General features: G+C 42.3%; 1 protein-coding gene across 3 annotated transcripts; it reads left to right on the top strand.

Annotated features, from left to right (window-relative positions):
* Window positions 1–268: 268 nt before the first annotated feature.
* TTC38 (tetratricopeptide repeat domain 38) lies at window positions 269–26,506 on the top strand. Of its 3 annotated transcripts, XM_033148252.1 has the most exons (14): window positions 269–307; window positions 2,142–2,219; window positions 4,103–4,184; window positions 5,756–5,927; window positions 7,026–7,199; window positions 8,542–8,617; window positions 9,442–9,561; window positions 12,431–12,490; window positions 13,853–13,891; window positions 15,421–15,502; window positions 17,303–17,468; window positions 20,856–21,015; window positions 22,411–22,484; window positions 25,461–26,506. In XM_033148252.1, the coding sequence occupies exons 1-14, from the start codon at window positions 284–286 to the stop codon at window positions 25,552–25,554; spliced, it is 1,401 nt and encodes a 466-aa protein (XP_033004143.1). In that variant the 5' UTR covers window positions 269–283; the 3' UTR covers window positions 25,555–26,506. The 3 variants fall into 3 exon arrangements, with proteins under 3 accessions (XP_033004143.1, XP_033004145.1, XP_033004144.1); XM_033148253.1 differs by lacking the exons at window positions 269–307; window positions 2,142–2,219 and adding an exon at window positions 3,818–3,901; XM_033148254.1 differs by lacking the exons at window positions 269–307; window positions 4,103–4,184 and having other exon boundaries at window positions 2,150–2,219.
* The last annotated feature ends 1,239 nt before the right edge of the window (window positions 26,507–27,745 follow it).

Raw genomic sequence — 27,745 nt, 5'->3', positions numbered from 1 at the left:
TTCCCCGCCTGGGCGCAGTCAGGCCGGCGAGCCCTCCGGTAAAAGCCCCCCTTTTCCGCAAATCCCCGTTTCGAAAGGGAGTCGCGAGGGGGCGCCGCAACCTCGCCTTTTACTACTCCTGCTTTACTTCTGGCTTCTCCGACCAGCCTTTCCATGTTCTCCGACGACCGTTTCCGGATTTCGGGAGGCGGCTCCCTGCCCCTCCGCCCCGCGGCTCTTTCTCGGGGGAAGGAGGGGAGGCGGCGGCGGCGGCGGGCCGAGAGCGAAGCCTCTGCCGAGGGACATGGCGCGCCTCAGAGACTGCAAGGTGAGTCGCCAAGGGGCGCGCGGCTTCTCCCTTCATTTCAGTTAAAGCCATCGACAGCTCCGTGGTGAGAAATGGGCCGGGGGGGGGGGCTCTCTGCTTTTTAACATCCAGGCAGGCGAACGCGCGGAGAGAGACCGTGGGAAACTGAGAAGCTGTATCTGAAGAAGTGTGCATGCACACGAAAGCTCATACCAAGAACAAACTTAGTTGGTCTCTAAGGTGCTACTGGGAGGAATTTCTTATTTTATTTTGTTTTGACTATGGCAGACCAACACGGCTACCTACCTGTAACTGAAAAGGTTGGGTTTGCCTGCAGCGCTTGCAGCGCGAATTGGTGGCAAGTGTCCCACTTCGCTTACTCGAGAGAAAGGGCGGAGGGGACGCGAGCATGTGTTATTTACACCGTGGAAATGGAAAACCTTTTAGCAGGAGGAGCCCTTTGAAAATGCTTTATTTGCTGCGACTCAGAAGTAAGTCCTGTTGAATTCAACGGTACTTACTCCCGGGAAAGTGCGGCTAGGATTGCAGCTTTAATCTGCTCAGTGCAGTAATGATTTTGAATCTTTGTAAATTGTATAATCTACGTTCAGAAACATAAAGGTATTCAGAAACATAAAGCTATTAACTAAAAAGGCAGAGATAAAACATAACATACTGGAAAATTAAAACAAAATTTTAAAAAATTCCTTCCAGTAGCACCTTAGAGACCAACTAAGTTTGTTACTGGTATGAGCTTTCGTGTGCATGCACACTTCTTCAGATACACGAAAGCTCATACCAATAACAAATTTAGTTGGTCTCTAAGGTGCTACTGGAAGGAATTTTTTTATTTTGTTTCGACCCGCACGGCTACCTACCTGTAACTGGAAAACTAAACACTGGTAAAAAAATCCGTGGACATAAAATGTGTTTGTTTTTGGTTATAATTTCCTGCTCAAACCTGCAGAGACAATAGGATAATTGCATGAACTATGTAAGGGCATTTTCATATGAGGCTCAGAGCTCAAAGGTTCTCTTGTCATATGGTTATACATTGACCAAAATGCTCACTTACGGTACACTTCAGATTCCTTCTCGCACATTTCCTTCTCATGATGACACTGTAATAGCAGAAGAGAGATTTTAGAGGCTCTGTGCGAAAGTGCATTGTTGAACCTTAATGCGGTTAATGTTCTTAAACTCATAAGTTTTAGGTATGATGGGTAAAACAAAATAAAAAATAAAAAAATTCCTTCCAGTAGCACCATAGAGACCAACTAAGTTTGTGATGGGTAGGTCAGCATTGCTTTAGTGGGAGTGATGGTAGGCAGGGCTCCTTCCATGAGCTCTGCTGCAAGACCAGCTCCATCTTCTGCCTCTTGCCCCTGGGCCCTTTCTCTGCCAGCTGGCCATTCTAAGAAGCGCTGGTGCCTGAGTTTGCTTCTTTCCTCCTCCCTCCCTGTCCCTTTCCCCTTGGGTGCAGCAGTGCTTGTTAGATTGTAAGCCTTCAGGCTGAAGCTGTCTTGTTTTAATTGATTACAGTATTCAAGTTCCTATGGGAGCCTTTTTTGGCTGAAGAGCAAGGGTACAAATGCTCTAAATTATTTTATTTATTTATTAAATTTCAATACCACCCTTCATCTGAGGATCACAGGACAGTTAACAATTCATGGGATTTATTAAACTGCTTTGAGATTTTACTACACTCAAGCAGTATATAAAATTTAATTGTGTGTGTGTGTGTGTGTGTATAATTTTTTATAAGTGTTTTTCTGTTGCGACTTCAGAGTTTCCAGAATTGTAATATTTCTACATCAGAGATAAAGTAAGCAGTTTTGTGTCTTATGCCTTCCAGGCCTGGCAGGATGCGGGGCTTGTTCTCTCAACCACAAGTAATGAGGCCTGTAAATTGTATGATGCTGCCCTGACTCAGGTAGGAATGAAGAAGAGATTATTGGACATAAAAACAATATTTATTGAATGGATTACCTTTTGTAAATAAAAGATACGTTTTCCCATATATTTTGGAGGGGTGAAATAAGAAAATTGCAATTACAGAGGGGCCGTGTTAGTCTTTAAACATTAAGTTAGTCTTGACCATGACAAAGAACTGATGTCCATATCCTCCACTTTCAGATCAAATAGTAGTAGTAGTAGTAGTAGTAATTTATTTATACCCAGCCACTCTAGGCAGCTCCCAATTAAAAACACGATAAAACATCAAACATTACTTCTCTGAACAGGGCTGCCTTCAAATGTTTTTTAAAAGTCAGGTAGTTGTTTATTTCCGTGACATCTCATGGGAGGGCGCCACTACCAAGAAGGATCTCTGCCTGTTTCCCTCACTTCTTGCAGGGAGGGAAGCGCCAGTAGGCCCTCAGCGCTGGACTTCAGTGTACAGAATGGACGGTGGGGGTGGAGACGCTCCTTCGGGTATAAAAACCTTCCTGACCAGTTGAGAAATCAAGGTCCAGAGTGTGGCCCACTACATGCAATGCACCAATGACATGTTGAACTAGCCCCATGATGGTCATGGCAGCCATGAAGTCCTAAGCCACCCCAGAGACAGTTGCTTCAGTATGGCTATTGGAAGTCCCCCAAAACCAGCGTTCTGGGGGTGCTCAACACTGCCTTTAAAACCAGCTCTGTCAGCTCAGGCAGGGAGACTGCTGGGCAGCGAGGCAGGTGGTAAACCAGCAGAATCCCCTTTCTGTCCTGGCTGTCCAGTGCCAGGAACACACACTGTAGATTTCCCATTAAGTGTACAAACAGCCTGGAGAGAGAGAGGGAGAGAGAAATCTCTATGGGCCACAGTATCTCCTCCTCCCCAACACTCAAATCTGCCCCAAGTACCCAGGTGGGGACAGCTGGGTGAGATCAACTCTGCTCTGTTCACCCGTCCAGGTCCCAGTGATGCAGACCAGATGGGCTTCCTCATCCACAATCAGGTCATACATGAGGGAGGTCTTACTCCGAGCCAGCCTGGCATTCATCAACAGACCCCAGGGTTGGCTGATAAGACAACCACAATTCCTCAGGTTGTAGGAGGGGCTGGCACCGTCACTTAACTTTGTCTTTTATTCTGTATGTATGCCAAGCACCTTATTGGAAAATGTATGGTAAACATACTTAAATAAAATAAGAGGAGTCGTGCACACCCCCCCAACATAAATCTACATTTTTAGCTGTTATCTGTAAGCTGCCTTGAGACCCAATCTAGGAAAAAGGCAGGATATAAACAAATTTAATAATACTAATAACTGCCTGTGCCTTTTGCCCCTTACCCAGCCTGCACCACCTCCCAAACCATACCTCCCCCTACCCTGAACCACTGCAGTTGGGGAACTCTCCCTGCTCTCCCCAGCACATCTCCTCTCATTCAGTAAAAACAAACAACAACACACCCCACCACCCAATTGAAGCAGCAAAGCTTCCATGTGCAACAACATGACATACTGCAGTCAGGGCAGGAACCGTGTTTTTGGCCCTTCTTGCCTTTGCAGGGAAATGGCAGTGCTCAGCACCCGCCCCATCTTAGTTCCCGGAATCATGAACTCAACTCAGGAATAATTGGACTTATCTGTCCCAGAGACTGGAATAACAGAATTAAAGTTGGTTGGTAATTCTGAATACTGTATATTAATGGAACTAAGAAAATCACCTTAAGAATATTCCCATGGATTGCCACATGAGCTAGAAGTGGAAATATATTAAATTTGTTTTCTGCTTAATGTAAGATTTGCTTGCATGAGATGATGAAAAGAAACTTATCTCTTCTTGGATTCTTAACCAGTGTATTGTTTGTATTTGTTACAGTATGTGACCTGGAAAAATGATAACAGTTTAGGGGGCCTTGAAGGAACTTTCTCAAAACTACAGGCAGCTGACCCTAATTTTTGTAAGTAACAAAATGACTTCAGTGCATCTTGGTGTGCCCTAACGTCGTTTCCTTGTAGAAAATGTGAAGAATTGGCCAAAAAGTGTGTGTGAGAGAGAGGGCAGCAGGGAGAGGAAGGGAGGATCAGTGCAAAGGTTTTTTTCCTTTGGGACCAGCAATGCCCATAATGGTTGAACTCAGACTAATGCTGACCCTTGGGCTCATCTGCTTCCCCATCCTCTCTCCTTCAGAAACTTATGCATTCAACTTTTAGTTACCTGAGATTTGTCATTTCATCTGAACAGAAAAAAGTTCTCTTAACACTATATATAGTTACTTTAAAATGAACTTGCATTGTAAGCCATGGTTTGAATCTAGATTGGCCAGTTTCTCACCACAGTCGAAATCTTAAGTTTTGTTTTTCAAAAAAAAAAAGTTACTGTTTCTAGTCTTCATGGGTTCAAATATATGATGAAAAATACTTTGGATGTGATTCTTGGAGGTAAATGGATATAACTTCTTTTTTTACCTGGCCTACTTCTTTGTGGGACGCGGGTGTCGCTGTGGTCTAAACCACAGAGCCTAGGGCTTGCCGATCAGAAGGTCAGCGGTTCGAATCCCCGCAACGGGGTGAGCTCCTGTTGTTCGGTGCCAGCTCCTGCCAACCTAGCAGTTCGAAAGCACATCAAAGTGCAAGTAGATAAATAGGTACCACTCCGGCAGGAAGGTAAACGGCGTCTGTGCGCTGCTCTGGTTCGCCAGAAGTGGCTTAGTCATGCTGCCCACATGACTCAGACAAACTGCGGACAAACGTCAGCTCCCTGGACCAGTAAAGTGAGATGAGCGCCACAACCCCAGAGTCATTCGCGACTGGACCAAACGGCCAAGGTCCCTTTACCTTTACCTTTACCTTCTCTGTATTGACACCAGGCAGGTTCCCTTACTTTACTCTTTTTGGCACCTGTCTAAAATATTTTTGTTTATGCAAACCTATCCACATATGTAAAAGTTGAGGTTAAAACACATCTTTAAAACCTATTGTTGATTTTAACTATCATTTATATTTAAACACCTGTTTTTAAACAGTCTTTTATTGATATTTTTAATGTTTTGTTTTTATTCTTTGTAAACCACGCAGAGGTTCATTACAATCAGGCTGTCTGTATAGCTGAGAAAATAAAGAAATATGTTTGAGGGACAACCTATTATATAAATTAAATATTACTATAACTTTTATTTGTTGAGGGCACCGTTTTCTTGGGCAGTCTTTTGAGGGCTGCATGCCCGAGCCCAAAGCAACTGGGAGCGCTCCCTTCTGGCTTTTTTCCTCTCTCCCTCTTTCTGTCACCCCTTTTCTCTCCCTGCCCACCAAGGAGTTGCCAGTGGACACACAGATCACTCCTGTAATAAGTCTGAATTAATAATTTTCAGAGGCTTGCCACCCTTTCTCATTCCATCACAGTTTTGACTTTGTCCCCACTACTCTCCTTCCAGGCTCCTCCTAATCTGCATGAAATTAGGTAAAAGACTGCAGGTTTTGTCCACTGATATAATCTTTTTCGTAAAGTTTTTACTTCTGGCTTTATCTACAGTAATGGGTCATGTGATTGCTAATGGTTTGGTTCTGATTGGTACTGGGAGTTCCCCTCGACTTGACAGAAAGCTAGATGGTGCAATAAAGAAAATGGTGGCGCTGTCACAGTCTCAGCCCTTGACTGAGCGAGAGAAATTACACGTTTCTGCACTGGAGCTCTTTGCTAATGGGTAAGTCCTTGGTTTGTAGGCAGTGAAGTTGGAAAGCTTTTTTTGCCCTTTCTGAAAAAACTAGCTCTCAAAATCTGCAGGACAAGCAGTTTATTTTCATTTTCTCAGGGGCAATCTCTGTTGTAAAAAACATGATTTGGTGTACCTGCCAATGCTATTTTTTTCTAGAAAAGGAGGTGCTAGAACTCAGCCAGAACTCACCTCCCTCATTCTCTTACAATGACATTGGCGCCCACCTGAGAGGTGCCAGAACTGAGTTCTGCTGAGTTCTGGCTGAAAAAAAGCCCTCCTTACTTTCCTTTAAAACATTTCTGATTTTGCTGTTTTTCCTTTGCCAAACAATAGCTTTCCAGCATCTACCCTTGGACCTAAGGCATAATGTTATAATGTTATTTGGTAGCCCTATATAATGAGTGGAAAAAATATGATGTTTCAGATTGAGTTCTTAAATGAAAATACATTTTTAAGGGTCCAACTGCTTACAGCTTATTGCTGTTAATTGTAAATAATCTCTTCCACAAATGGTAGCTCTCAACACTGAGTGCCCGTAGTTTTAGTTTCTAATCCTTCTGTGTCTGAAGGGAGCAACAGTTCCTTTGGGCTACTTCTTTTAACATATAGCTCTTAAAATTAAGTCATACCTGTGCTACTTGTGACCCACAAGGATGTACACAGCCCTCCAGCCACCCACAGGAGCCTGCTGGCAACTCCCCCACCCCCACACCCCCGGCACCTGGCCGGCTGCCCTAGGTGGTTGGTGGCCTGGGTCGTAAGCTGTGCAGGCTTGAGTAAACAAATAGTACTTTAAAAAAGAAAGTCACAAGTAATCAGTAATTAAATATGGGAGATCTCATTCACATTACTTTAGCTGCATTGTACACCTTTAAATATAAGACTACGGGTCTATAGTATGAAAAACCCACAAAAGTTACCCGTTGGTGCAAACAACTTTTACTAACCCTCCTGTCTAAACAAGGTTTAATAATCTGTTGGCTAAAAGGGGGGAAATACATTATTTATTGCAGCATTTCTTCCTTGTTATCTGCACGAAATAGGCACCAACTAAGTGAATATGCCTTGGGTTTTCCCCCTGTGTAGGCAGCTCCCAAAAGCTTGTGAGACCTGGGATCAAATACTACAGAACCACCCAACTGACCTGTTAGCCCTCAAATTTGCACATGACACTTATTTCTACTTGGGACATCAAACCCAGATGAGAGACTCCATTGCTCGAGTCTATCCTTATTGGACAACAGACATTCCTCTTAGTAGGTAAGATAATTTTGCTTCTGCTGCTCTCTCTGATTCTACTGCATGCTCAAATTCAAGAACCTCAGATAAGAAATATTATCAGATCTTGCAGTCCAACTTATTCACTTATTATTTTAAATCATGTTTACCCTACTCTTCAGCCAAAAACACGTCCAGATCAGTTTACAAGTGAACAATCAAAAAGTACGTGTAAATCAACATTTTAGAGAAAAAATCATAATAAGAAGCTCAGTTTTCAGAATAACAGTCCCCCCCCCCAAATACTACCGTATTATTCTTAAGGAAGTGGGACCTGTGACAAACTGAAGGGCTCCTGTTCACTATTCCCATCAGTCAGCTGCATCCTCCATGGTAAACGATTCCATCCCCCATGGTTTTGTAAACCTCACCTGACAACTGCTAATCTGCATTCTGATCCCACATTATCCTCTCCTCATTGAGCTGTTTCCCCCCTAAAGTTGTTCTTTTTTGAGGTAAACACCAATGCAATCAGTTCCCTGAGCCTTACTAATACCTCCCTCTTGTGTGTGGTTGGTGCTGTTTGCCTACATAATGGTTGGCACTTGCCTTTGGACTTCAGAAATGGAGAAGATTCTAGAAAGAGGATCTGAGGCTGAGAGAATAGAAGGCTTGTGTGTGTGAGGTGCCTGGCAGGCATTGTCAGTCTCCCTGCAGCTCCTTGGCCAGTGTGATGCAACACGGAGGCATTGGGACTGGAGAAGGACCTACTGTACATGTAAATGCCATTCACCATAAGGAAGTAGAGAGCACCCAGCAGCTCTTGAAAGGCCAGTGTGTGTCAGCATCCAGCCCAGGTCCCAGCAGGGAAGAGGAGGACAATGACGACAGAAGAGACGAGGAATCCAGGAGAGCAAGGAGACAGATATGAGAGGATAAGGTATATGGAAGGGTCTGTGGCTGCTAACTTCAGAGAAGAGAGGAAAGACTGTCAGGAAAATAAACTCTATGAAGAACCAAACAGAGTAGTGTCGTGCGATAAAAGGATGCAACCAAGGGTCCTCTGAGAACAAGATACCACCTGGGGTTCTGAGGAACCGTGGGATCAGGGGTAGGGATGGAGCTGACATGCTTTACAGGCTGAAGTGAAATTTGGACAGGAGACTTCCCAATGATAACTTCATTTGCTCTCATGTGTTAAGAATAAAGTGTCGATTTCCTGAACGTACTAATTTCTAGTGAGAACCTGTTGCAAATGCTAGTTCTTATTTAGTTTCATCAAGTAAAATTCTCTTTTTTACTTTAAGGTATTTATCAAGGCAGTGCATGGCAGTGATATTAAGTAATCTCATACTGACTGTCAGTTTTTACCTTTTCTGTTTAGCTACTTAAAAGGCATGTACTCCTTTGGACTGATGGAAACCAATTTCTTTGATCGTGCTGAGAAGCTTGCCTATGAGGTAAAAAATAGAAAATGGGGTGTTCAGGTTATTTTTTGTGTAGGTGAGTGAGAGAGGTAATTGGTGGTAAGCTGGGTAGTTATTAGGGCGTTTCATTAAAAAAAGAAACCTTTTTAAAATGCCTGCTCCGAAGGTCTTATCTTACTACACTAGGGATTATATAGCTATATCTGAAATTTCATGCATATCAGTTAATATCTTCACCCTCCTCCATGAAAATAGCTGTTTACTTGGCTGTTTTCCTATGTCGTGAAGGCTGAAATTTCAGTTCAGTGGAGCAGGGTCAAGATATTAAGTGATATGCATGAAATTTCAGATATAGCTATATAATCCCTAGTGTAGTAAGATAAGACCTTTGGAGGAGGCATTTTTTTAAAAAAAGTTTTTTAATGAACCGCCCTAGTACTTATGCCAGTCTGGCCCATCAAGAACTAAAAGGAATAGATTTTTTTGGCCTCTTTTGTGATTTCCTGGCCTCCCCAGTTTATACTGCCAGGAATGGGCACAGCTTGGGAGATATTGCAGACAATATTTTCAATTCCTTATCTCGCACAACCTCATTTTGCTATTCCCTTGTCTGATGTCCTCAGTTTAAGCGACTTCTTCATAGGCGCCAACTGAATCATTCTAGTGTCGTTCTAGAATCCTTTTCACCTGCTCCTTGGTGTGGTGTACTAGTCTAATATTCTTCAGTTGCATCTGGAATGGCCTTTCCACCATGTTACTCAACCAAGAGGAAACCAAGCCAAGTGTTATTTAAGCTTTTCTAGCAACAGAGCACATTAGCTAACAAGTACATTTTTTTCCTCTTAACCTTTTGTTAGGCTTTAGCTATCAACCAAACAGATGCATGGTCTGTCCACACCATAGCTCACGTGAACGAAATGAAGGCAGATCTGAAGAGTGGGCTGTCATTTATGAAGCAAACTGAGAACAACTGGAAGGTAAAATATCTTGCCTTTCTGAGGTGGTCGCTAACACACTCTCACCCTGGCACGTTCTTCCGCATACCAAGTTATCTTCCTATATACATGAAAATGTCATGCAGTCCTCATTGTAGTATTTGTGGTGCCTCGTCACAGTGCTGGGTCTGCATTAAGTCTGCATGGGGGAGGGGAGTAAAAGAGAAGGCATGTTTAAAATGGCGGTATAAAACAACAATAAAGGTTTGAATCAAGCAGAGATTTGAATGAAGGAAACAGAGAGCAGCAAAGTGGTGATTTTAAACAATGGCAGAGGCGTGAGTAAAGGGACCATGGTTGTGTGCACAGCAGTTTCAAACTGCTGTATTTCTGAGCTGTTTACTACCTTGAGATCTTTGGATGAAGGGTGGTATACAAATTTAATTAATAAATGGTGATGATCTGAAAAAGGGAACTGGGGAAAGGTCTGTTTTGTTAGCTTCAGATATTCCATAGTACCTTCGCACAATCTTGTATTTCACTCCTGGTACCATGTGTTGTCTTCAACATGAAGTTCCAGATTCGGTGTAGTAATGTATTAGAGATATTTGATTAACAAGTGAACAACCATATACCCATTGACTGAACTTGATCTTCTTCAAATGGATAGGTTAATTGACAGGCTTGCTCTTAAAAATCTATTCATCTTGAAAATACAGTAGCTTATATCAGTGTGTTGTATGTGTGTTTGTGCAAAAGGGGCTACATGGAAGGCATGGAAATAAGGGTGATCTGTGTGCAAGGGAAAGTTTGAAAAAAAGGAGGATGGAAGAAGTAGGAAATGGGGGGGGTGAAGGTGATAGTGGTTTGTGTGCTTAGTCATTGCATGTGGGGGGGAGGTCAAGGTGATTAATGGGAATGGCATGGGAGGGTTGCAAATGGAGCAAGCAGGAGCACAGCCACTAGTGTATAAATATCAGCACATCTGATGAGGCTACGCTTTGAGTGCCTTGTCATTCTGAGGTAAGTCAGAGTCAAAAGGGCCTTTTCAGATTGTAATTTGGGGTGCTCACATGTATCTTTTGAAAAGATAGGCAAAACCTTTCAATTTCAGAGAACTTCTGGGAAACCTGGTTAATTTCCCTGTTCTTATACCTTATTGTTTGAAATGGGGCATTGTGTTGGAACATGTTTTTCACTGAATTTTTAATTCAAACTTTCCTATAGATTTACATTTTAAAAAATGAATTAAGCACCACATGTTGTAGTTTACTTTTGAGCTGGAAAATCCCTGGTTCACATCTTGCCACAGTCATCAAATTTGCTGTGTCAAGAATTCTACTCATATTGATCCAGAGCAGCTTCCAATATATAGTTAACAGAGTAAAATTTTAAACACATTGCAGTTTTGATTCCCAAAAAATATATACCAAGGGCAATTGTGTTTTATCTAGCAGATTTTTACTGCTGCTGAAGGCAGATCAGCATAATGGTCACAAATCCAATACATTCAGGATTGGCACTGCCCATAAGAAATCCAGTTGCAGCAGAGTTAACTTAAACTTACAATAACTTACAATAAGACTAAAACATGAACACTAAGCAGCTAGACTGGTGACTGGGAGTGGCCGCCAGGACCACATAACACCGGTCCTGAGAGATTTACATTGGCTCCCAGTACGTTTCTGAGCACAATTCAAAGTGTTGGTGCTGACCTTTAAAGCCCTAAACAGCCTCGGTCCAGTATACCTGAAGGAGCGTCTCCACCCGCCATCGTTCAGCCCGGACACTGAGATCTGGCGGTTCCCTCACTGCGAGAAGCAAAGCTACAGGGAACCAGGCAGAGGGCCTTTTCGGTAGTGGCACCCTCCCTGTGGAACACCCTCCCATCAGAGGTCAAGGAGATAATCAACTACCTGACATTCAGAAAATACCTGAAGGCAGCCCTGTTTAGGGAAGTTTTAAATCTGTGATATTTTAATGTATTTTAATATTTGTTGGAAGCCACACAGAGTGGCTGGGGAGACCCAGCCAGATGGGCGGGGTACAAATAAATTATTATTAGTATTATTATTATTATTATTATTTACAGAACATCACACCAGAAGAAAAGAGAGATAAAGTGAAACCCAGGCTCCTTGTGGCCTCAAGCATGACCTTGAATGAGATAACAGAACCAGTTTAAACCAGCTGTTCAGCTTCTCTGAAGGAATAACCTAAACATCAGGAACCTTCTGCCTATTTCTAGGAAGAATAGAAGCTTGCTTGTCAGCTAGAAACTTCCAGCTTGTGTCACACAGAGAAGCTTCCAGAACTCTCTTGATCTTGAATCAATTAGAATAGGATCAATACTTTCTTCACCAAATAGATCAATACTTTCTTCACCAAAAAATGCAAACTGCAGGGTTGGTGGAAGGATTATGGTTGCAGGAGGTCTGGTGGAAGTCACCAGCTCCTCAGTGGGCCAGGTTGAGTTCCTGAGCATCCAAGTTGACTGTCCTCATTAGAGAGTTTCCTGTGGCAGCTCAGGACCTTGAGTCCCTTCTGTTTTTGTAGTTCTATGATTCTAGTTTGTTAATCCTTATTTCATATTCTCAGGTCACTGTGTTTGCCAGGTTCCAGTTCTAAGAATGGGATGCTTTAGTTAAATTGGCTATTTGTCCCGTCCCCGTCCCCCCCCCCCCCGCCTCTGGCATGCTTTAGTGTTTTGCCCTCAAGACCTAATTTTGATCATTATATTGGAGCTCTCTATTTTTTTTCCCTCATTACTATCCAAGTCTAAATGCTACAGTTTCCCTTAGACCATCTATTATTACTTTCTGATGTTACATTCTGTAACATTTTATTTTGTATGGTAGACCATTAAAAAACTATGTTTGAGACTTATTCAACATTCTTTCATCTTTTCCAGGACAGTGACATGCTTGCTTGCCATAACTACTGGCACTGGGCTTTGTATTTTATTGAAAAGGTATGTGGATGCTTCTGTAACTGTATTGAGTCTGCAAGAAAATCCTTGCAATACATTTCATTTGCTGCTGTCCTTTCACCATTTGACTACCCTTATACTTAAATTCCTTATCTCATTCTAGTTTATTTAATATATTTGTTTCTCACATTCATACAAAAATTGTTGCGGACAGAGAGCATTGACATTTTTCTTTGTTTTGGATACCTGACTTGAAGTTTTCCCATACTTGGTAACAAGTTCACTACCTCCTCATATTTTGCACTCTCTCATCACCCCAACCAGTGCAGGAATGTGATAAATTATTCTTTACAGCTGGGAAACCCAGATAGTGATCCACTGCAAGGTCAATATATTTGCTAGCGCCTTTAAAAAAATTTCTGCCCTAAATGCTCTGCAGAATGGCAGGGTGCCTCTTGTGTCTGTCTACAGCATGGGTAGGCAAACTAAGGCCTGGGGCTGGTTTGCCTTCTAAATCCGGCCCACGGACAGTCTGGGAATTAGCATGTTTTTACATGAGTAGAATGTGTCCTTTTATTTAAAATGCATCTCTGGGTTATTTGTGGGGTATAGGAATTCGTTCATTCCCCCCCCCCTTTCAAAATATAGTCTGGCAGTAGACCAGCCCCCTGCTGAAAAGGTTTGGTGACTAATTAGTAAGAAGCAGTGAATTTGATCTCCAGGCCAACTTCCTTTCCATTGCTCAAAGCAATGTATAATTATTTTACAAACATGTGGAACTCGTTTGAGTACAATAAAACCAATAGCAACAGAGCATGACAACATGTGATAGCCCATTTCTATAGTAAGGTTGTGTCTGCCTGCGAGTCACTTGCAATTATCTTTGCTAAAATCAGCTGAGTGAGGGTTTAGAAAATGAGGTGCTTCCAGACCATTCTGCAGCACTGCTGAGGCTAAACAGGCACAAACCTTCAGTAGATACCACGGCAAGGCTCATTAGAACAACACATAAAGAAGCAGTGGATCGTGGTGTGGCTTTTCCTCTCCGTGGGGAGCTGCGCTCCCTTGGGGATAATCCATTCCCAGGGACTGTTTGCTGGCGTTGGACAGTACCTTGGGTTGTATACTGCAACACCGAAGCAGCTGTTCCCCTGGGGGCAAAGGGTGGTGACTTAGTAGCCAATGTGCAGTGCCCCCACCCACCAACAAAACTACATTTTCTCTTACCTGCACATTTAAACATGTTTCAGTTTGTCAGAAATCTGATAGTAGAATTTATTGATCTTTGCACTCCTTATACTGTCCAATTCCATACGGACCCCAATGCATGGTGAGAAGTTACAATATGATGAGTTGACTGTTTGCAAATGCACAAATAAAGTGGAATCCTCCTTGTTCTTGTAGGGTGACTACGAGGCTGCGTTGACAATTTATGACACTCATGTAAGTTTGAGCAGCATACTTATGGGCACATGAAACCATATTTCTGCTTTCTTCTGCTGTATATAGGCTGGCGTTTTCACTCCCCATTAAAATAATTACAATTTCAGCACCAAGAACGTATTTTCTCAGACGTAAGTCCTTGTTTCAAGGATTGCAGGCTCATGCTTGATTTTACAACATCCGCCAGATACAACATAATAGATGCAGATTTGATAATCCAGCCTACTTTGTTGCAGAATTTGAGCCGATTTGGTACATTTTTTAAAAGTGTTTTAGCCCAGAATATACATAGTTCTGCTTTGCAACCTTGATTTTGTAAAGGTGAAAGCGTAGTTCAAGTGTTTGGGGGGGGGGGGTGGATAGTTCATCTGCTTTGAACTCTCTTGAGTTTGCACTAAAACATTGTTTCTGATAGTTGAGATGCACTCTTCATTCTTCTGAAGTAAATTTGGAAGTACTCTTCATTGTTGCATTAGAAAGGTTTTCCCTGGGAGTATGTAACAGAAGGAAATAACTCCTTGTAGAAATTATTGCTCTGGACATTCATTCTGACTGAAAGAATGCAAACTCAATGCAGCAACTTACACAGAGGTACAACTGTCGTGTCTCCTCTGTGGGTAGGAAATGTTCTGTCTCCATTGGGAAGGTTAGCTTTCAGGCAGGGATTTTGCAGAATTGCAGGTTCCCTCTGTGGAGAGGAGCCTTGGGCTCACAGGATCCTTTTAATTATTTAATTCATCTCTCACATGAGACTTCCCATGGAGCATTGTTATGGCCAGGTCACAGTTTGGGCATTAACTGCACTATGGCTTGCTAAAGGATGTGTGTCCCTGGCACATCCTAGCTTCCTGATACACATTGGCCTGACAATCTGAGAAGTAGCTTTTCTATAGTTCTGTGTATGTGAAATAGAAAGCACCTTGTATCTTTATCAACACCCATGTCTTTCTTCCTATCATAAGCATTTGTTGGGCTTTTTCAGTCTTCCAAAGAAACATGTAACTTCTATTAATTCTATTAATTTTTATATGTGGTTTTGGATCAACAAGAACAGCAAAAGTATGTGGTGCTCTCTCTCCCAATGAAGAAGTGTGCATGCACACGAAAGCTTATACCCAGAACAAACTTAGTTGGTCTCCAAGGTGCTACTGGGCAATTTTTTATTTATTTTTATTCATTTCGACTGAATCAGACCAACACGGCTACCTACCTGAATCTCTCCCAGTGAGTCTTTCTAATCAGTTTTATGAAAGAACAGTCCCTTCTTGAATTAGAAGAACTAGAGATAGAGAAGCAGCAGCAAAAAAGAGTCTGTGTAAAGAGTAGAAGGGAAGCGGAGGAAGAGGGGGATCAGGAGAACCAAACTGTTCTTACATGGGTGGTGCTCAGAGTTTTAAATTCACAAGGGTACGGAGAAAGTGCAAAGGTCAAGATAGCTGTCTCCTAAAGCACAGCATAAGGAGAATATTAGAAATCTTATATCTGGACTGTGAGGCCAATCCAAATTCTGAATGCCTTGTGGTTTACAGATTGCTCCCAGGTGCCAGTTGAGTGGAACCATGCTGGATGTTGTTGACAATTGCTCCATGCTGTATCGGCTTCAGTTAGAAGGTACCGTATTTTTCGGTCCAAAAGACGCTCCAGACCATGAGACGCACCTCATTTTTAAGAGGGGGAAACCAGGAAAAATATTTTTTTCTGGTTTCCCCCCTTTAAAAATGAGGTGCATTCTTCTAAAAGGCTGGGAGGGGAGCGAAGGAGGCTCACCCCTTCTCCCCAGTTCCCTTTTAAAAAAAGCGGGGATAAGCTGTTCTGAAGGGGCACCATGCACCCCTTCAGACAGCTCATCCCCGCTTGCTTTGAAGGGAGCTGGGGACAAGGGGTGAACGCTCACCCCTTCTCCCCGGCTCCCTTTAAAAAAAGGGGATAAGCCGCTCTGAAGGGGCCCACGCATCCCTTCAGAGGGCTAATCCCCGCTTGCATTGAAGGGAGCTGGGGACAAGGGGTGAGCGTTCACCCCTGTCCCCAGCTCCCTTCAAAGCAAGCGGGATGAGCACAGGGCGTGGGGTGGTGGAGAAAGCAGCAGCATCCCCGCTGATTTCTCCACCACCCCGTGCCCCGCCGCCGATCCCAAAAGCCTGCTTTTGGGATTGGCGGCAAGGCGCGGGGTGGAGAAAGCAGCGGGGATGCTGCTTTCTCTACCCTGCGCCCTGTCGCCGATCCCCAAAGCCTGCTTTTGGGATCGGCACACAGGGCGAGGGGTGGAGAAAATAGCGGGGATGCTGCTTTCTCCACCACTCCGCGCCCTGCCGCCGATCCCAAAAGCCTGCCTTTGGGATCGGCGGTTTGCGCGGAGGATGCAGCAACATCTCCGCTGCCGCCCCCCACCTCCCGCCAAACGCAGCGGGGGCAGCGGGAGCTAAGCCTTTGCTCCATAAGACGCACTAACATTTCCCCTTCCTTTTTAAGAAGGAAAAAGTGTGTCTTATGGAGCAAAAAATATGGTAAAAGAGAAACTCTGAAGAGGCTGGGCTCTTGCCTGTTTAGGCTGGCAACAGTTTCCTTATTATTTTATACATCTGAATCTCTTTGCTCTTTGGCTTCCACTCCTTTCCCTGGCTAAACAGAAGAAGGGCTGAAAAAGAGCCGGCCTGATCAATACTGTGCATGAGCTACTATAGCAAATCTCACAATTTTCTTGGCTACTTTTCTCTGCCCCCCCTCTCTCTTTTGTTTTGTTTCAATCTATTGGGTACCCAGACCAACTGAATTGGGTTAGAGGCGGCTTCCAGTGCAACAATGAATGAAACATGAATCCATATAGCCAGTAAAGCCCCCTCCCCCCGACATCGTTTTTATTGCATATGCCTAGTGATTTGTGTTCAGGGCAGTGATATGTGATTACGCTTTCAGGACTTGCACCTGCAAATCTCTTGGGGCGATCATGCTCCTTCGTTCTTCGTTTCTAATCAGTGCATATCCTGCATCATGCTGCTGAAATCCCATAATTTTTCATACAACAAATATTCTGAGAGTTGTTGTTTTTGTACTACTTTTGTTGTGCTATAGTCCTCCAGACAGCAATAATGCATTGCAGAGCAAATTAAAGCAGAACAGATCAGCCACTAATACAGCATTATTATGTCAAAAACATGTTGCAAAATAATCTCAAAATCAAGTACCACTCTGGAGAAGTCCTAAATGCTTATGTATGAGTATAGAAGTTAAAAGTCCATATAAAAAAGTAATTTGCATTCAGTGGCTTTACAGCAAAAGCTATGCATCTTTACTCCAAAGTATGTCCCACTATTTCCAGTGGGGTCTGCTCTGAAGTAAATGTGTGCATAGCCATTTTTTAATATTCTAAGTTGCTTTTTTATAAAAAAAAAAATGTGTTAACTTTACTCCTAGGTCTGAAGGTTGGTGACAGGTGGAAAGCAGTAAACCAGCTGACAAGAAAACATGCCAAAGATCACATCCTGGTTTTCAATGATGCTCATATTCTGATGTCTTCATTAGGAGCCCAGGACCACAAAACTACCGATGAACTCTTAGCAACTCTACATGAAGTCATTCAGTAAGCACCAAGCAGTTTTATGAACAGGCAATTTTTTCTTCTTAGGTTCCCTCCCCCCCCCCTTTGGGCACAAGATTATTTGGTGTCCCCTTGCTCTAGGGCTCCAGCTAGTTTGATACCCCTGCACTATCACCAGCATGACTGAAACACCATGCAAGGGGCTCTTTCAGGGGACTGGGTGGGCACTGAACAGCACGTGAAATCCCCTCCTTAGAGTTTCTACTCAATGTAAAGGTGGAGCTGCCAGACTTCAAGAAGATGCGCAAAGGGTTGGTGGCAACCTTGCACCTAACCCCTGCCCAACCTTGCTTCACGCTAGGAGAATCTGCAAGGAGATCCTTTTTTTGTATTTAGAGCCATGTGGAGCTGAGTGAGATGTGTCTACCCTGCCTGTCTCAAATGGGGTGCTTTCTCTGCTGCAGGAAGGGAGAGGATTTGGCTGTTAGTCTCGTACTTGCTATCAGCAGGTACAAAACAGATGTGTTGGGAAATGGTTAGTTTGCTTATTTTAGATGTATAGCCCAGAAATACCATGAAAGCTCAGCACAAGAACAAGAAGGGGGGGGGGGAATAAGCACAATACAGTAAGATTTCATCTAAATTATGGAAATTTCTCTATTGCCCAATTTAATGCTCAGCCCTGGCAGGCAAGTATTGCAGTGCTCTCAGAAAGGCACTCAGGCTATGCAGGGGGGGGGGGGAGAGGGAGACCCAGGTTGAGGAGTAGAGCAGCCTCCCATACATTGTGCCCTTGCTATCTGAACCCAGAACAGAGATTCAAAAGTGGTAGCTTGTTAGCTTGTTGCTGCTGGAAGATAGTGCTTGAAGATGCTGTAAGGTTTACTGTGGCATCGGGGTGGACCTTGGTAATCTTTTGTAATATGCCGCCCTGTGCAAGGTGCCCCCAAATGGAACTTCTTAGTTACTGATCTTCTCAATTTTGCACCCCCTCGGCTCAGCACCCTGTGCTGGGGAACCACCCACACTGCCCTAAACCCAGCACTGGTGGCATAAGCATTTGTGGGCCAGATACAGGCGAAACTCGAAAAATTAGAATATCGTGGAAAGGTTCATTTCTTTCAGTAATTCAACTTGAAAGGTGAAACTAATATATGAGATAGACTCGTGACATGCAAAGTGAGCTATGTCAAGCCTTTACAGTGGTACCTCGGGTTAAGTACTTAATTCGTTCCAGAGGTCTGTTCTTAACCTGAAGCACCACTTTAGCTAATGGGACCTCCTGCTGCCGCCGCACTGCCAGAGCATGATTTCTGTTCTTAAGCGGAGTTCTTAACCTGAAGCATACTTAACCTGAAGCGTACTTAACCCATGGTACCACTGTATTTGTTATAATTGTGATAATTATGGCGTACAGCTGATGAGAACCCCAAATTATCAATTTCAACTTGGGGGTTTTCATCAGCTGCACGCCATAATCATCACAATTATAACAAATAAAGCCTTGACGTATCTCGCTTTGCATGTCACGAGTCTATCTCATATATTAAACTCCAGTAGCTAATGAAAACAGTTGCTTACATAAATGGACTTTTCCACAATATTCTAATTTTTCGAGTTTCACCTGTACATAAAATTATCACTAAGGAGCAGTGGGAAAAATAATAGCAACCCTGGGATTTAATCCACAAACCCTGCTTGCCATGGGGTATGAAGGAGCAAGAAACACTATTAAACAGCGAGTGGTAGACACTCAAAGACAAGCTGACTTGGCCAGCTCCCCAAGATTTCTGATTAGTGAAAATAGACGATATTTGACCACCCAAATGCCATATGTAGCTAATCTTGAAATTCCAAAGCAGCGAAGGGCATTCACTTTGGCCCGATGTCGGGCATTACCTTCAGCAATGCAAGAAGGCCGGTATGAGAAGATACCCCATGAAGAAAGGAAATGCCCTTGTGGTGCAGGGCAGCAGGAAACATTAGAACATGTCTTCTTCTACTGCAAGTATTATACGGATGTCCGAGCAAGGTTTATCCAACCCATTTTAGATAAGTCTCCTGGGCTTTCAGAACAACATATTATCTCATTGCTATTACAGGATGAAAGCCCAGAAATCACTTACGCTGTCGCCAGATTCTGTGCAGCCTTGATAGATATACGGCGGAAGATGGTCTGTGATGTAAATCAACTTTAAATAGTGGCCTAAAATATTGTTGGATCTATATTTTAGTAGCCTATCTCATAGAACCGATACCCGAGTCTAAATTTTATTAGTTATACCTATGTTTAATCAATGATTTTAAGGACATGGTTTAAGTCGGGCTGGATATGTTGAATATGCCCTCATCATGTAATGAGTACCCATTTAAACATATATTTTTACATTGTTTTTACATTGTTTTTATAAATGCAAATATCTTGTTTTATGCTGGTCTGTGACCGAATAAAGTACATTCATTCATTCATTCATTCACTAAGATGGGTAAATAATGTATACCTGGTCATGGAGAAAATAATTGTGCCTTTAAAAACAAACAAACACCATGAGGCCAAATTTCCAAGCAATGGCAGAGTCAGTACTGTGCAATCTCTGCAAAATGGGGTATGAAATGTAAGCAAATGAGTGAAATGCAACCAACATGGATGTGACCAATTCCCCAACTAGCCACTGGTGATAAATAGCCATTGCAAGATGACTAGTGTAAATAAGTGAGGGGGTCAAAGCATTCCAGTACTGTTGTGGAACTAAACAATAACCATAGCATTACGGGCTTAAATCATCTGTGCATCTTCTGTTGTAATATATATCATTGTCTGCCAACAATGCCCCTCCAGAAGGCAAAGTAGGTAGATCTGTATATGAAGATAGACAGACACAGTTCAGATACTTGAAAAGGGAATACTTGGAAATCTGCCTGGGAAGCATTTCTTTCTCCCACAACATACTGTAGAGAACCTTAAAGTTAATTTTTAAAAGTTTCAGAGGAAGACCCCTCAGGTGAATTGGATATGTTTAGCAAATACTGTGGCATTTTGTCCCATAAGTCCAGGGAATGGCTGGAGCTTCCCAGCATCTCATTATCTTCCATGTGTCCCAAGTGTGTGTCTCCGTGCGATGCTTTTAAGATGTTGTCAGTGCACACCACACCATACTGAAGTGTCAATTAGGTATTATTTTGTCAAACTGCTTAAAGATATAAACTGATGCATCAGGTCAGTGGTGTAAGACCACCCAGGTAAAATAAAGTGGCCTAGTTACAACACACTTCCTACAGTAATTATATTCTGGACCATTTTGTTAAACGGGTGTTCAGTTTTCTGCCAGAGTTCTGAGTATCTGTATGTGCAAATTCACCAGGAACTTATTGGTTTATAAACATTTTGATCTACCTTTTTTTCCTTCTTCCTCTCTTTCTCTTCTCCAGGGCACCTGATGAAGACCATGAGCTAAACTTAGTCCCAAAATTAGGGCTGCCTCTTTTGAAAGCATTTGTAGAGTTTGATAATGGCAATTATGACAAGGCAGTGGAATTGCTGTATCCCATTCGCTACCAAATTGTCGAAATAGGAGGGAGCAATGCTCAGGTGAGGGGATTTTTTAAAATGCTCAGTTTGTTGACTGTTCGTTGTTGGTGGAGTGACATTAAAGCATGAAGAATGGAGGCTAGAGTCGTATCATCAGGCGTGGGTGAGGGCACAGTGAAGGCATAGCTTCAGCTTTGAAAACAAATTCTAAAAAGAGTGATTGTATTACATAACACTCCATGTCAGAACTGTTCTCCATAGATGCCCAGAGCTTGAAAGCTTGAGGTATGTTTTCCTGCTAGAAGCTGCTCCCATTCTGCTTCATAGTCTCTCTCTAACTCCACAAATGTAGACATAATAAGCAACCATTCTTTCACGCTGGTTGAAAGATGATCACTGAGGGCAAACGCTGCCACCCTTTGAATGCTATGAAAAGGCGGTTATTAAGCCGCTTCTTAAAAAGCATCTTTGGACCTGGCCAATATGGCTAACTATCGCCCAGTCTCAAATCTTCCATTCTTGAGCAAGGTGATTGAGCAAGATGGGGTTTCAAGGGTTTCCAGGGGTTTGGAGAGTATTTCCAGGCTTTTTCAATGGTGTTCCCAATATATGTGATTTCACATGCGATGCCTTGGAACATAACTCCTGCATCAATGAGTAATTGCCTGAATGGTGCATTTGGAATGTTTGAGAATCTGAAGCATTTTGCATCGCTTGCTCTCCTGAGCCCTCTGGTGAACTGAGCCGGCACTTACCTGTTTCACAGCTCAAACCCATATACCAAATATAATAGATAGTTGATATGATCTTCCCCAACAATTCCCGTCTTTCCCTGTGATCAGTAGCAACAGGTATCGTGTGTGCTGCCTTGACCCCTTGCAATGTCAGCACGCAATGTATGATCCCCATGGAGTGTGTACATGATGTAAGCACACCCTGCTGTGTGCATGCATGATGCCAGTATATCCCGCGGTGTGGTTGTGCTGTGCATGCATGCCCCATAGTGTGCTGACATCACCACGGGGCATGCTGTTGTGTTGCTCAGATGCCCTGCGGTGTGTGCGTACGGCCGTTGTGGAACTTTGTGAGGGGTGTCCCCTTCCTTGAAAATTTTGAGGGGGCCCTCCTACTTGGCGTGCCTGACAGGTACTATATAACAGAAGCAAATTGGTATTGTCTGGTATTCAGTGATGGCAAAATGAGCCCTTGGTTGCCTTTGTTAAATCACTTTACCAGCAATGTACTCAGGGAATTTGGGCTGCAATATTAATTTACTGTTCCACATGGTATTTAAAGGAACTAACAAGCAAGTGAACAATGGGCGTGGCCCACCTCTGTAACACAAAAACAGTAGCAAATCCAAACTATAGTTATGGATAAATGGTTAGCAATTGAGGTTTCTCTCCCAAAGCCAATCTCTCATAACTTATCTTGTGTTGTTATCTTTTCCCCCAGAGAGATATTTTTGCCCAGTTACTGATTCATGCTGCTTTGAAATGTAAATCTAAAGCTAACCAAAAACTTGCTAGGTAAGTGCCACCTTCTGAAAAATACAAACTTCTGATTATTACTTGAATTAAGCATTGGGATGTATTCATAAATGTGTGTGTTGGGTGGCAATGGCCAGTGAAGGGAGGAAGGATGGAATCTGCCCAGTTGAATGTTCTGCTTATGTTAGCCATCAGCTGCAGACTTCTGCTATTGATCTAATAACTATACAGCAACACAGAAATGAGGGTTAGAGTAGGTTTAAATCAGGGGCTGGCAACGTGCAGCCAATGGGCTGGATTTGGCCCATGAAGACTGTTTTATCAGCCCATGAACTGCCCACGAACCAAGCCGACCACTTGGCAAGTGCAGCACGGGGACCCACCAAGCGGCGCCAGAAATCGCATCTGCGCATGCGCAAATACCGGAAATCGCTTCTGCTTATGCTCAGATGCCAAAAAACACTTCTGCACAGGTGCAATTTCCAGCGTCTGGGCATGCGCAGAAGTGATTTCCGGTGCCGCGGACATTCGCAGACGCGATTTCCGGCACTGTGGGAGTGATCCAGCCCATGGCTGGTAAGCCTTGCCAACCTCTGGTTTAAATGGTGGTTTGACTGATGCTTTTAAAATGTCACAGTTACATTCTGGAATCCACTCTCTTTAACTTGATATTAATGATTTGGTGCCTTATTTAGCCAATGCAAACTCCCCCTCTCCAGTAATATTAGGAAGAGAAAGATCTCCACATTTATGTATGAAAATGATTTAGTTATCCTCTTTCTTCCCAATTGGGTCTCAAAAAACTCTTGGAGGTGTTCAACATTTACTGTAAACAGGAAAGCCTGTCTATAAATTACTCCAAGATTGTGATTTTTGTCAGGCACAATCCTAGTTATAGATGGTGCTTGGATCAGCAGGCTATAGAACAAACTTCTTCATTTAGATATCTGGGTGTACTCTGTAATGAAACTCAAAGCACAGAAAACCATAGGGGCATTGGTAAAGTTCTATTACAATAAGGGAGGGAAGCTGATGGAACCTGCCTACTAGGGCACCAGGTTGGTGAAAGCTGCTCTACATATGCTTATTCTGTAAGAAAACAATACTCAACCCCCTTTCTCCTTTTTTTAAAAAAAATTCCCCTTTCTGCCATGGACTTTTTTATCATGCCCTTCTAGGCAATTCAACACATTGCCATTGTGTTGTGCTTTTCTCTCCCATCTGGAAGATGTATATGGAGATATGTTTCCAGCAGGCAACTAGGAAGAATGCTTTGGTTCACACCTTTGGTTCCAACTTGCTTGGAAATTTGACAAGAGCTAATAGCTAATTCCATTGCCCATGGTATCTCAGGTATTCCAAGGAGGGTTTTGTCCCCATGTCATGTCTGATCCTGTCACCTGATTTGCCAGAAGAGAAGCACTTTTGAGTGGGGATGCAGCATCACTGTGAGCCATTTAAACACTCCCCACCCCAAAAAAGAAGCAGAAGAGGAAACACTGAGTGGTCTGCACTTCCTCCCTTCTCACCACGTTCCACTCAAAGCAGAGACATGTAGATCTCATACATGGCATTCTGACAACGCACATTTCTCTCTTTTCAAAGAGACTTGGAAAGAAGAAGCTAATAATTAAATTTCACTCACACTATCTCGCCCTACTTTTCTGGAACATTAAAAGTGGCTCTGTGTCACAATACCCTCAAGAACCCATTTTGTCATGATTGCTAAAATATTACGATCACAAAATCCTGGAGAAGCAATACAATTCCAACAAAAGACGAATGGTTACTAAAATTAAGCGAATATCTTGAATTGGCGAAACTAGCTGAAATAGTAAGAAATCAATTAATTGAAAAAAATCAGGAGAGAATGGGATGTCTTTATAAAATATATGAAGAAGCTAGGTTCCCCAATTACAGTTGGCTCAGTCTAGATAAAAACTCCACAGGTAAACAAATTATGTCCACACAAAGTTTAAAATGATTACAGACAATCAAAAATATGAGAATATAGAAACCGTACACTAGTTGAAGGAAATCAATCCCCCCCCTTTTGATATTTTTATTTTTTCTCTTTTTCTTTTCCTACTTTTTCTTTTTTGTATTTTTCTTTTTATTATTCTTTTTTGGTACATGTTAGTTAAGGTAATTTGTATTATTTGTATAACTGCATTTCTTTTTGTATGTATCAATATTGCAAATGAAATTTTTAAAAAATGATTGCTGTAATAGGCCAGAAGGCCCCAAACAATAGTGTGAATAACTGCTCAAGCAAGATTCCTCATGTTGCACTTCTTTGGGTGTATTATATAGTACAGTGGAACCTCGTGTTATGTACCATCCCCCTTGCGAACGCTGCGGGTTATGAGCTCCGCTAACCCGGAAGTAGATGCTCCCGGTTGCGACCTTTGCCCCGGGATGCGAGCGGAAGTCGCGCACCATTAGTGAAAGCGCGCCTCATGTTACGAGCGGTTTCAAGTTGGGAACGGACCTCCAGAACGAATTAAATTCGTAACCAGAGGTACCACTGTAGTACGTCTTCTACTCTTAAATTTAATATCATAGAATTGGTAAGTGCTTTATCACTAGGGCTTTTTGTTTGTTTCACAAATATAGACGGAATATATCGATAAGATGCAGTGGTAAGGTAGAATGCTTCTAACATGATTTTTATTACTATATAAATCATTTTGTTGCTTCTTATGGGATGCAGTTCCCAAAAGCATTAAACTAAGAAACTTGAGCTCTTAATGGAGAGGCTTTTACAAAAAATAATTAACAATGGAGGGGGCCTGTTAACTTAGATGGCCATTTGCAAGTCAAAGGATTCTGAAGGCAGCCCTGTTCAGGGAAGTTTTTAGTGTTTGATGCTGTACTGTGTTCTCACTATTTTTCTTAGGAGCCTCCCAGAGTGGCTGCCACAACCCAGTCAGCATATAAATATATTATTATTATTATTATTATTATTATTATTATTATTATTATTATTATTATTATTATTCTCTTGACCTTCAGGTGCCTCCTTCTAGAACGTGACGAACTGAGACCAAACTCACCATTGACTGAGCGACTGTTGCGGAAGACCACAGCCCTTCATGCTCTGGGATAAACCTTAGAAAAGCCTTGTTGTTCAACAAGTTAATAATCAGCTTTACTAATCAACAGTTTCCTATTATGACAAGAAGCAAACCACAATGAGGAGACACTATGTTGCATTTTTTCACTTCAGCTTTTTAGAATACCTCTTAATTTTGCACCACTTTGATAAAGTTGCTTTCTTGAACTGTCCAAAGTAAATTACTCCCATATATATCTTTAGGAAGGCAAAGGGGAGTGGGGTATGAGAAGATAGCTAGCTAGAGGAAGATTCTTTTTTAAGGTTATTGCTGTTCCCAGAATTGCGTGGGATGAAGTTCTATAGTGTAACTGGGAAACTAAGGCACCAATACTGTAAAAACTGTATTGCCTTTGTGCCTTGGCAGTCTCAGAAACTATTGTCATGATGCAATTAATAGTTTGGGGACTACAGGTTGTATACACAAATATGTAATACAAATTTGTCCACACGGTACCTCCAAAAGTGCCTCAGGTGTGCTTGTGAATATATCTTGTGGACAACCTTGGGAGAATGGAAGTGTTTTCTTTCATTTCGGGGGGGGGGGGATTATGGCCATAGTTGCTTTACGTTATTTCCCTGCTCTCTTATCATTTATGAACTGGAAGATGTTATCATATAGCTGACCAATTCACAATGTTCTCTTCTTAAAAAATTTTCATTAATGCCTGTAGTTTCCAACAATATTTTTATGACTAGGAATTGCTGCCATGTAGTAAAAATAGCCTTGTTTTTCACAAAAGCGTTCAATACCCAGAATTGTAGTGTTTGTTAATCATGCTTTTTGGGGGAGAGGGGCACTGGAGTAATTATGCAAACTATAATTTTATCTTCTGTTAATGCATAAAAATTGTTTCCCATTGACCACCAACATCCCCATGTTTCCGTTTGAATAACATTACCTGTGTCCATCTTACCACGCATTTTGGACAATGAACATTTTATGTAATTCATTCATGGACTGGAAATTTGTCACTGTAATTGCTGCTTCCCAGGGTAGAAATGAAACAGTTCCTTTAACAAAATTTAATTTTTGGATGTACGGTTCAGCAGGAGCTCTCATCCAGTGCAACAGATAAAAATTGATGAGCATATAAATATGGTCTTCCAGTGGTTCTTTCTTCTTCTACTTTTTTTGCGCCAGCTCGCACTTTATGCGCTTCTTCCTGCATTAGGTTTGTGGTATGAGAACTGCCGTGTGCGCCTTCCTGTGACACATGGATAGCATGATGTGGGAGCTGCATTTTGCAAGTGCTCATCTGAAGAGGCCCAGAATTTCTTTTTTATTAACACTTAACACCATACAAAAACTAATCCTATTTGGGCACTGAAAAATAATACAGTAGAAAAGCCATGTTGTTGTTTTTATTAAAAAAGCAAGCAGCTAGCAAACACAAGTGATAAAATCACCAGCATCTCTTTTGAATGTGGTAATAAGGACAAAGCACAGGTTCTAGAGGAAGAAAGGAAAGAGACAAGGCTGCTCTTACAGTCTAGTCTTGACTGTAAAGATACAGAGATTACTTGTGGATTGGGATTTTTTTTTTTAAAAAAGAGATTTATTGATTTCCAATATATATAACAATTACGAAAAGGGTTATCAGTATTTTTATAAGGATGAAATATTTCAACAAAATCATCTATATCTAACAAAATTAACTAAGCTATCACATACATTGAATAATACAATGCATGTGATCTCTTTGTTAATTTTTCTGATAAAAAAACCCATATGTTCTTTTTCCAATAAGAAATACGCTGGTGCTCCAATCGTTTCCAATTATGTGCCAGCTACTAAAAAAGTAAATGGTTCTTTATAGCAAAGGTCAGATTGCCCCCCTTTAAAAAGAGTTAACAACCCCAAACTTGTGGTACATTCAACATGTTGACCTGTTAATATAGCTTATATCTGTAAATACACTCTCTCAGAAGGGCGTATATCAGGGGTTGGCAACCTAAGGCCCATGGGCCGGATGCGGCCAAATCACCTTCTCAATCCGGCCCACAGATGGTCCAGGAATCACCATGTTTTTACATGGGTAGAATGTGTCATTTTATTTAAAATGCATCTCTGGGTTATTTGTGGGGCATAGGAATTCCTTCATTCCCCCCCAAAAAAATATAGTCCGGCCCACCACATGGTCTGAGGGACGGTGGACCAGCCCATGGCTGAAAAAGGTTGCTG

Source organism: Lacerta agilis, chromosome 5 (genome assembly GCF_009819535.1).
Source record: "Lacerta agilis isolate rLacAgi1 chromosome 5, rLacAgi1.pri, whole genome shotgun sequence".
NCBI lineage: Eukaryota > Metazoa > Chordata > Lepidosauria > Squamata > Lacertidae > Lacerta > Lacerta agilis.
The sequence above is the reverse complement of the archived record's forward strand: the minus strand, read 5'-3'. Positions and strand labels throughout refer to the sequence as shown.